The sequence below is a fragment of the Triticum aestivum genome, chromosome 7A (genome assembly GCF_018294505.1).
Source record: "Triticum aestivum cultivar Chinese Spring chromosome 7A, IWGSC CS RefSeq v2.1, whole genome shotgun sequence".
Classification (NCBI taxonomy): domain Eukaryota; kingdom Viridiplantae; phylum Streptophyta; class Magnoliopsida; order Poales; family Poaceae; genus Triticum; species Triticum aestivum.
In genome coordinates, this window is record NC_057812.1 from 499,622,908 (window position 1) to 499,634,101 (window position 11,194).

Here is an 11,194-nt window from a genome sequence, read left to right on the forward strand (position 1 = left end):
GTACTTTTTCCAAAATTTCATGAACTTTTTTTTCAAATTCGTGAAGTTTTCTTGAAGTCACGAACTTTTTAAATTTGTATGAACCTTTTCAAATTTATGAATTTCTTTCAAGTTCACGTTTTTCAAATGAGCAAAGTTTTTTCGAATCGCCACAGTACTAAAGTAACTGATATCGCTACAGTACTTGAAACGCTACAGCCCTCGCGCCCTGCTACTGTACTGTGCAAATAGGCCGGCCCAATCGGGACAGCCTTGTGCGCCAGGAAGGAAAACTGGCGCAACAGGCGCCGATTAGGAGGTCCCTATATCATCATGGGCCTATCAGCTTCATTCGGGCTGCATCAGTGCCGGCCTGTTTCGATTACTTTATAAATATAAAAAGGAAAAAGGAAATGCCATATTTCTTGACGCCCCCAAAACCCTAGCCGCTTCTTCTCTCTGCCCACTCCCCGCGCGAGCCACAGACGGCCGCCGCCTCACCACCGCTGAGACCTCCTCCTCCCCAGGCAGGCGCGAGAGTATACCCCAGAATAATACCACCATGGCCGGCGGCAAGATCCAGAAGAAGCGCCACGGCGGCGGTGGCGGCGGCGGCGGCGCGCGGCTGCAGGGCGGGATCCCGTTCGAGAAGTCCAAGGGCCAGCACATCCTGCGGAACCCGGCGCTCGTGGACTCCATCATCGCCAAGGCCGGCCTCAAGCCCACCGACACCGTCCTCGAGATCGGGCCCGGAACGGGAAATCTCACCAAGCGGCTGCTCGAGTCCGGCGTCAAGGCCGTTGTCGCCGTCGAGCTCGACCCGCGGATGGTTCTCGAGCTGAGCCGCCGGTTCCAGGGCCACCCCCTCTCCTCACGCCTCAAGGTACAAGAACTCTTCTTTGTGGCTCCTAGTTTTTTCATATCTATGGAAATTTTGTTTTTCGCAGATAATTCAGTACTATAGGTTTGTGCTGTGCTGCTATATCTGTTTTCTACTGTGCTTGCTCTGCAATTGACTGCTCAGAGATTGTTTTTTGGCGGTAGACGGAGAATTCGGGGTTGTATGATGTTGGGCTCATTTAGCTGAACTTAGTATGTGTCTTAGTAGTGCCATCCTGTTTTTTTCTTTAACCCTGGTAGTTGAGTTAGTAAGTGCTACATAGTGATTGTTCCTGTCAACCCGGAGCAATAGCAATACATCTGTGAGGGGAGTTTTGCGCCTACACCAATTGACTATTTCCATATTCTTGATTGTTAAAGTTACTAGGCACTGTTGCATATTATTGTGAATAATTGTAGCACAATACTGTATGACTCATCAGCTAATATAGGGTACTATTGGTGTGTTAGGAGAACTAAGATTGTCTTGATATGATGGGCATGATTTAATTTAGAAGTAAACTGCAAATTTGGATTATAATATACAGTGATCAATGAGTTGTGGTACCGCTGATGACTATCAGAAGGGGAGATGAAACAAAAACAATCAAGCTTATATCTAGTCCACACTCTTTCATGAATCTTCAGTTCTAATTTGAACCAATTGTTTGTTAATAAAATGAGTATTCTTGTGAACCATGATGCAGGTTATCCAAGGGGATGTTCTGAAATGTGATCTTCCATACTTTGATATCTGCGTGGCAAACATCCCGTACCAGATATCATCCCCCCTTACATTCAAGCTTCTGTCACACCGTCCGATCTTCAGGTGTGCTGTGATCATGTTTCAACGTGAATTTGCCATGAGACTTGTAGCACAGCCTGGAGACACTCTGTACTGCCGTCTGTCAGTGAACGTGCAGCTCTTATCTCGCGTGTCACATCTGCTGAAGGTTGGGCGGAATAACTTCAGGCCTCCACCCAAGGTAGATTCTTCAGTTGTGCGCATTGAGCCAAGGAAGCCCCTCCCTCCCGTCAGCTTCAAAGAGTGGGATGGGCTCGTGAGGATTTGTTTCAATCGGAAAAACAAAACCCTGGGCTCCCTTTTCAAGCAGAAGCGCGTTCTTGAGTTGCTAGAGAAGAATTACAAGACAATGCAATCTCTCCAACTTGCCCAAGAATCTGAAATGGGCGAGGAGAAGATGTCACCTGATGATGTTGCAGTGCTGGCCAATATGGTCGAGGACCTGAGCGTGGAGACCAATGACGAGAAAGAGGACGACGACATGGAAATGGATGACGCTGATGCGGCAGACGGCCGTGCTAGCTTCAAAGAAAAGATTATGGGTATATTGCAGCAGGGTGATTTTGCAGAGAAGAGGTCTTCCAAGCTGAGCCAAGTTGATTTCCTGTACCTGCTGTCTCTCTTCAACAAAGCAGGTATACATTTTTCGTGAGGGCCTGCTTTAGTCAGCTAGCTTGAGATGGATCTTGAAAAGCCGTGTTTATTTTTTGCCCCATGTTCTGTAAGTCCTAGTAAAAGTTAAAAGCCATCTATGTGATTTTGTGCTCTGAAATATTTTTGACACCGTCGGTTTTGCCCCAGCTGTAGTAGAGAACTCAAATAATTCCAAGGTAAGATGTTCAAACGGGGTTGTCTATGCCTGTTATCCTTGCATTTGTATGGTTTGATATTATGCCCTTGTTGAGGGTGTGAAGCAGATGCAAGTTTAGTCGCTATTTCAGTATTTGGTACTCAGAATCGAGCTGAATTATCAAATCTCTCCTTTACTACTCTCTCTGTCCCATAATATAAGAACATTTTCTTATACTCCCTTCGGTCCTTTTTACTTTGCGTATTAGATTTGTGTCAAGTCAAACTTTGCAACCAAATTTATATTAAAAAATACTAACATCTCCAATACCAAATATATATGCTATGAAACTATATTTCACAATTAATCTCACAATATTAATTAGTCATTGTGATTGTTGGTAAGTTTGATCAAAGTAGGGATACTTTGATTTTGGACAAAACTTATATGCAAACTAATAAAGACCGTGTGGAGTATTAGAGCAACTCTAGCAGACCCCTAACTGCCAAATTACGGGTCGGGGCCAGAAAATCTGGACGAACAGACCCTGCATCCTGCCTCGGCCGGGGTGCGGCAAATCTTCTCCCCCAACCTCTATCTTCACGGACTGGGAGGCCGACTCGAGCTCAACCCCTATCCCGTGCGAGATTTGGCGGGAGGGACGTTTTCGCGCGGCCCTTCCCGCTCCCCATCCTCTGCCACCATTGCCACCATTCTGCAAGCTCCGGCTGCTCCTCCCTGCCGTCCCTCGCCGCCATGGACGACCCCATGCTGTCACCCGTCACCGCCGAGGTCGCGCACGCTCCTTCCCCTCGGGCGGATCTCGTCGCCGGCCATGTTGGCCCTGCCGCCGTCGCCCAAGCCCACGCCGCGCCTGCCCACAAGCGGCAGGGCAACGTGGTCGTGCAGGACAGGAATCCGGCTGCCCCCGCCGCGATGGCCCATGCTCCAGGCGCCAACGCGGCAGCGCGATCCCGGCCGGCGGTGGAGAAGGTCGGCAAGGTCGCGGGCGTAAAGCGGAGGAAGGTTCCGGCTTCAAAGAAGCCACCTTCTTCAACCTCTCGCTCCATCCCCCCACAAGGAGGTGCTCCGGCGATGCTGTTCAACGGTGCCACTCCTCCTGCGAGCGAGGTGTTCGACGAAATGGCCGGAAGGTATGCGTCTTCGGTCTTGGCGATCCCCTTTCATTTTTCGCCATTATTCTCAATAGCGCGTGACTTAATATCGTTCGCTATAGCGGTGGTTCGAACAATGCAACAACCAAGTTCGTGAACTTGCTGGACACGAACGCGGTTGACATTGATCAAGCCCCTTTCGAACTGTAACACCCCGGTGTAATGATGCTACAGTAACCCCTGGAGTTAAGTTAACCTTTTTGCTGAACATGTGCCTGATCATTATTATCTCATGTTTCCTTCAACTTCCCCTTTGAATGCAAATTCAAATGCTAAGTGAAATTTAAAATTTCTCAAACATGAAAACAAAAATGTTCATCATGTGCCAAATATTCCACAACTAATATTGGTGGTGAACCAACATTTTGCAAAGGGTTTAAGTGGCCTAAACTACTTAAAGCAGTGACCTAAGCAATAAATTAAATGCCTTTTTTTAATTTATAAAATTGGCAACTTTTCCAAAAGCCTCCCAACCTTTTTGTGGCAATGCACTTTATTCTTTGAAATTGTCTTGGCCAGTGGCATAATTTTGCAAGGTCATTTTTGGCTAAAAAGAAAATGCAAAAGCTGCTGAAAATAAAAAAGAAAAACTAAAAGAAAAAGGAAAAGAGAGAGGAAAGAGGAACCCCCCTCCCTGGACCGAACCCACCTGGGTTGGCCCACCTAACCCACCCGAGCCAGCCCGGTTGCCCCTCGCACCGGTCTCCCCCCGCCCCGTTCCTCGGTCTCAGACCGCTACAAGGGCTCGTCGCCGCCCGACCACCTCGCCGACGACGACGGCGGATAAGGCATGCGCCTCCGCGCCCCCTCGATCCCCTCTCCTACTCACCTCACCAGTTGCCCCGCTCCGCCTCTCCCTCTCCCCATCAGATTCCCCCTCGCCCCCTCTCTGCTTCGATTTGGGCGGATGCCCGAGCGCCACCATCGCCGCCGTTCGCCATAGCCGCGGCCACCGTCACCCATACGCCGCTCCGTCAAGTCCAGGAGTCCGGCGTGGCCCTCATCTTCTTCCTCGACAACGGATCGGGACCGGGAGGGCCGCCGCCGTCGCAGTCGTCCTCTTCCTCCTGTACGGCCACCGCACGACCTCGTCGTCAATCTGCAGCATCGGTCCTCCCCGAGCCCACTACCCAGTCCCCACGCTCCCGCGGTGAGCTCCTACGCCGAACGCGCCCGTCCCTACCCCCTCTAGTCGCCCGTAGCCTCCGCTTCGCTAGCGCACGCACGCACCGCCGCCGACGAGCTCGCCGTCATGGCCTTCGCCATTGTAACACGCGGCTGAGCCTCGCATCGAGCTCCGGGAGCTCGTGCGAGTCCAAGGCCAGCACCAGCGCACCCCCCGTTCCTCCTAGCCCTGTTTCCACTAGCGCCCGAACTCCAGCGCTGCGGAGCTCGTCGCCGGCGCGTCTCTGGTGTCCAGTTGGTCACGGGCGTTTGCCCGTTAGCTTCGCCACGTCGCGCAGCTTCCGTCTAGCCCTTTCACCTGCGTCGTAGCACACCGAAACTCTGTTCCGTCGTCACCCGTACCTGCTCCGCCGCAAACCTCGTCGCCGGCGCCCTTTCCGGCCAAGTCCGGCCATGCCTCTGCCACCATTCGACGCGGCATCGTGCGCGTGTTCGAACGGTGCCAACCGCACGCGAAACGGCCGCCCCTAGCACGTTTCCGACGAGGCCCGAGCGGCTCTGCCGCGTCCTAGCATCGCCGGCCCCAGTCAACTGCTGACTGGGCAGCCCAGTGTCACTGACAAGCGGGCCCCACCGCACAATTAATTTGATTGAAATGTTTTTATAAATAAAAATAATTAGTTAACCTAATTAGTCAGAGACATGTGGGCCCCTACTGCTAATTAACCACGTTTAATTAAAATAACACACTGTTAGCCCTCTGTCTATGACATGTAGGACCCACTGGTCAGTTTGACCAGTGAGCGGGTATGTTGACCTGCTGATGTCATGCTGACACTCTGCTGATGTCATAGTTCCTTTTCTGTTAATATATATAATTCCAAATATGTTTTAAACTTGCAAAAATCATAGTAATTAAATCGTAACTCCGATGAAAATGTTTTCTACATGAAAGTTGCTCAGAAAAATCCAACGAATCCGGATACATGGTCCGTGCATCTGTCACATGCCCCTAGCATGCTGAACTTGGAACTTTCCCCCTCTTTTCCTTTATCCGGAATCCACCTAACGTCGGGAATTCATCCTCGGATGTTTATCCCCTCCGTCTGCAACGTGAAGTACTACGTTAGGACAACCCTAGCTCTGCCCGTCGTCATGTAATGCTTAGTGATGCTACTGTTTGCTGTGTATTTACTATTTCTTCCCCCTCTTATCTTTGATAGACCCCGAGACCGCTGGTGATGCCCCTGTGATCGACTACATCGACGACGACCCCTCCTTGCCAGAGCAACCAGGCAAGCAAACCCCCCTTGAGCATTCTGATATCGCCCATTCCTTTCCCTCCCATGCTTTCATTAGAACTGCTACTGCTTTTTGTATGATCCTACTCTGATGCATAGCCTGTTGTTGTTACCTGCTTTCATACCTTACTTGTTTATCCTAAATTGCTTAGTATAGGTTGGTTAGAGATCCATTAGTGACCCCACCTTGTCCCAGTTGCCTCGCTTTATGTTCGATGACTCGATCAACGTGATTGATGTACAGGCCCCAACACCGCACATCACACCCCCCTAGTTGTACGACTCTGCAGAGTTACCATCAAGTGCTGGGGGTGGAACCTCATACATCACTCCTGATGAGATCTCTGTAGTGTAGCTATCCGGTCATGGTCATCGAGGGTGATTTCCTCCTTAACCACTTCCGTTACGGCTCTGTCGTGCAACCCCTCAAGCATGAACCTCGAGGGTGGATCCTCTTACATTCACCTGGATGACAACATCGAGTGGAATTCACCGGGGGTGATTCCTCGGGTTTTCCCCTTGGTGTTAGACACAAAGTTACTATGGTTATTATGACTTTGCACTGAGCCATGTTACTAAAGACGGGTCGGCCCTAAGGGGTACCCGCGCGAGCTTAATAGCGAGTGATGTGGAGTCGGGTTGACCTGGAAGGTGCCCGCAAGATACTTACGAGGCGTGGCCGGGCATTCTTAGCCCTTGCCGCAAGTACTCGAGACGGGGCGACGGGGTCACATCGATCATGAGTCTCTGCTCGTTACCGCGTGCTCCTAATCCACTACGGTTTGGATGTTTGATCCGAGGGGCCTCTGGCCTGATAGCACTAACCATCACGTGGGCATTGTATGGGCGTTCTGTGTTGTATGCATCAGCCAAAGCTTAATTGACGTCAGCGACTGAGCGGCGCGCACCGGGTTGGACTATGTAAGCTCCTGCCTTGTTTAAGGAGGTAGCTAGGTCCGCTCACTGGCCGCGTACGCAACGTGCAGGAGTTCCCAGGGAGATGGCCCATGACCCCTGGGGGCATAGGTTTAGTCCGGCGTGCTTGACCTCTCTATTAAGCCTAGATGGTGATATTAGAGTCATGCTAGTGGGTAGTTGTTGATTAGTAGAAATACTTGTGTTGAGGTTTGTGATTCCCGTAGCATGCACGTATGGTGAACCGTTATGTAACGAAGTTGGAGCATGAGGTATTTATTGATTGTCTTCCTTATGAGTGGCCGTCGGGGACGAGCGATGGTCTTTTCCTACCAATCTATCCCCCTAGGAGCATGCGCATAGTACTTTGTTTCGATGACTAATAGATTTTTGCAATAAGTATGTGAGTTCTTTATGACTAATGTTGAGTCCATGGATTATACGCACTCTCACCCTTCCACCATTGCTAGCCTCTCTAGTATCGCGCAACTTTCGCCGGTACCATAAACCCACCATATACCTTCCTCAAAACAGCCACCGTATGGCATTTCCATAGCCATTCCGAGATATATTGCCATGCAGCTTTCATCATCATCATATACATGACTTGAGCATTCATTGTCATATTGCTTTGCATGATCGTAAGATAGCTAGCATGATGTTTTCATGGCTTGTCCGTTTTTTGATGTCATTGCTACGCTAGATCATTGCACATCCCGGTACACCGCCGGAGGCATTCATATAAAGTCGTATCTTTGTTCTAGTATCGAGTTGTAATATTGAGTTGTAAGTAAATAAAAGTGTGATGATCATCATTATTAGAGCATAGCCCCAGTGAGGAAAGGATGATGGAGACTATGATTTCCCCATAAGTCGGGATGAGACTCCAGACTTTACAAAAAAATAATAAAAGAGGCCAAAGAAGCCCAAATAAAAAAAAGGCCAAAGAAGCCCACCAAAAAAATGAGAGAAAAAGAGAAAAGGGGCAGTGCTACTATCCTTTTTCCACACTTGTGCTTCAAAGTAGCACCATGTTCTTCATATAGAGAGTCTCTTGAGTTATCACTTTCATATACTAGTGAGAATTTTCATTATAGAACTTGGCTTGTATATTCCGATGATGGGCTTCCTCAAATGCCCGAGGTCTTCATGAGCAAGCAAGTTGGATGCACACCCACTTAGTTTCAGTTGGAGCTTTCATACACTTATAGCTCTAGTGCATCCGTTGCATGGCAATCCCTACTCACTCACATTGATATCTATTGATGGGCATCTCCATAGCCTGTTGATACGCCTAGTTGATGTGAGACTATCTTCTCCTTTTTGTCTTCTCCACCATCATATTCTATTCCACCTATAGTGTTATGTCCATGGCTCACGCTCATGTATTGCGTGAAAGTTGAAAAGGTTTGAGAACATCAAAAGTATGAAACAATTGCTTGCCTTGTCATCTGGGTTGTGCATGATGTGAATATTTTGTGTGGTGAAGATGGAGCATAGCCAGACTATATGATTTTGTAGGGATAACTTTCTTTGGCCATGTTATTTTGAAAAGACATGATTGCTATATTAGTAGGCTTGAAGTATTATTGTTTTTATGTCAAATGATAGACTATTGCTTTGAATCACTCGTATCTTAATATTCATGCCATGATTAGATATGTGATCAAGATTATGCTAGGTAGCATTCCACATCAAAAATTATCTTTTTTATCATTTACCTACTCGAGGACGAGCAGGAATTAAGCTTGGGGATGCTGATACGTCTCCGTCGTATCTATAATTTTTGATTGTTCCATGCCAATATTCTACAACTTTCATATACTTTTGGCAACTTTTTATACTATTTTTGGGACTAACATATTGATCCAGTGCCGAGTGCCAGTTCCTGTTTGTTGCATGTTTTTTGTTTCGCAGAATATCCATATCAAACGGAGTCCAAACGAAAACTGACGGAGATTTTTTTGGAATATATATGATTTTTGGGAAGAAAAATCCACGCGAGACGGTGCCCGAGGTGGCCATGAGGCAGGAGGGCGCGCCTGCCCCCCCCCAGACGCGCCCCTGACCCTCGTGGGCCACCCATAAGGCGGTTGGTGCCCTTCTTTCGCTGCAAGAAAGCTAATTTCCGGATAGAGACCGTGTCAAAATTTCAGTTACGAATCTCCGAGAATATAAGAAACAGTGAAAGGGAAGAATCTGAGAACGCAGAAACAGAGAGAGACAGAGAGACAGATCCAATCTCGGAGGGGCTCTCGCCCCTCCCATGCCATGGAGGCCAAGGACTAGAGGGGAAACCCTTCTCCCATCTAGGGAGGAGGTCAAGGAAGAAGAAGGCGAAGGGGCCCCCTCTCCCCTTCTCTTCCGGTGGCGTCGGAACGCTGCCGTGGCCATCATCATCATCACCGCGATCTACACCAACACCTCCGCCATCTTCACCGACATCTCCATCACCTTCCCCCCTCTATCTACAGCGGTCCACTCTCCCGCAACCCGCTGTACCCTCTACTTGAACATGGTTCTTTATGCTTCATATTATTATCCAATGATGTGTTGCCATCCTATGATGTCTGAGTAGATTTTCGTTGTCCTATTGGTGGTTGATGAATTGCTATGATTGATTTAATTTTCTTGTGGTTCTATTGCTGTCCTTTGGTGCCCATCATATGATTGCGCGCGTGGATCACACCATAGGGTTAGTTGTATGTTGATAGGACTATGTATTGGAGGGCAAGAGTGACAGAAGCTTCAACCTAGCATAGAAATTGATGCATACGGGATTGAAGGGGGACCAATATATCTTAATGCTATGGTTGGGTTTTACCTTAATGAACATTAGTAGTTGCGGATGCTTGCTAATAGTTCCAATCATAAGTGCCTAGAATTCCAAGTCAGGGATGACATGCTAGCAGTGGCCTCTCCCACATAATACTTGCTATCGGTCTAGTAAGGTAGTCGATTGCTTAGGGGGGCAATTTCGCAACTCCTACCACCACTTTTCCACACTCGCTATATTTACTTTATTGTTTCTTTATCTAAGCAGCCCCTACTTTTTATTAATGTACTATTTATTATCTTGCAAACCTATCCAACAACACCTACAAAGTACATCTAGTTTCATACTTGTTCTAGGTAAAGCGAACGTCAAGCGTGCGTAGAGTTGTATCGGTGGTCGATAGAACTTGAGGGAATATTTGTTCTACCTTTAGCTCCTCGTTGGGTTCGACACTCTTACTTATCGAAAACTGTTGCGATCCCCTATACTTGTGGGTTATCAAGACCTTTTTCCGGCGCCGTTGCCGGGGAGCAATAGCGTGGGGTGAATATTCTCGTGTGTGCTTGTTTGCTTTATCACTAAGTAATTTTTATTTGTTGTTCTTAGTTGTTCTTTATCTTTAGTTATGGATATGGAACACGAAATATCAAAAACATTAGGTGTACTTTCTGCTCATGGAGATGGGGAACCTCCTAAAACCCTCGATGCTGGTTATGTGAAAGATATTATGTACTACTTTAATAATCATGAGAAAACCCCATTCAATTATGTAATGGGAGTAACGTTGGATCAACGTGAATACTTTAGGGATTACCGCTTGACACAAAAAGGGAAACTATTATGGGATCAAATTCATATATTGAATTGGTATGCCAGGCAACTATGCTTGAGATATGATTATACTTGTTGCTCTAGGATGAAGGCTCCACACCTTCCTTTTTCATGCAAACTTAATGATAATAAGACCTTAGCTTCTTATGCTAATGGTATATATGATTAATATGATGTGGAACAAATAGAAAAATTTGTTGCTTTTATGGGTGCTTATGAAATTGAATCTATGTTTAAAGAGTTTGAAGATTTTGATGATGCTGTTGACCTGAAAATTTAGCTATCCTGAAATATTGTTATGAGAATTATGAATACAATTACGAAATTAATGTGCTTATTGAGAAAGTCTCCGTTGTCCAAGAAGAGACTAATATTTTGCAGGAGTCTATGGAAGAAGAAATTGATGAAACTGTGAGCTCATTGGATGAGAAAGATGAGGAGAAGAGCGAAGAACAAAAGGAGGAAGAGCGGATTGATCACCCGTGCCCACCTTCTAATGAGACTAACTCTTCAACTCATACATTGTTTAATTTCCCTTCATGCTTACCGAAGGATGATTGCTATGATGATTGTTATGATCCCGTCGATTCTTTTGAAATATCCCTTTTTGATGATGCT

General features: G+C 47.3%; 1 protein-coding gene across 1 annotated transcript; it reads left to right on the top strand.

Annotated features, from left to right (window-relative positions):
• The first annotated feature begins 391 nt into the window (after window positions 1-391).
• LOC123147809 (ribosomal RNA small subunit methyltransferase) lies at window positions 392-2,598 on the top strand. Its single transcript, XM_044567121.1, has 2 exons — window positions 392-862; window positions 1,566-2,598. Exons 1-2 carry the CDS (start codon window positions 542-544, stop codon window positions 2,313-2,315), a joined length of 1,071 nt encoding a protein of 356 aa, XP_044423056.1. The 5' UTR covers window positions 392-541; the 3' UTR covers window positions 2,316-2,598.
• Window positions 2,599-11,194: the final 8,596 nt, after the last annotated feature.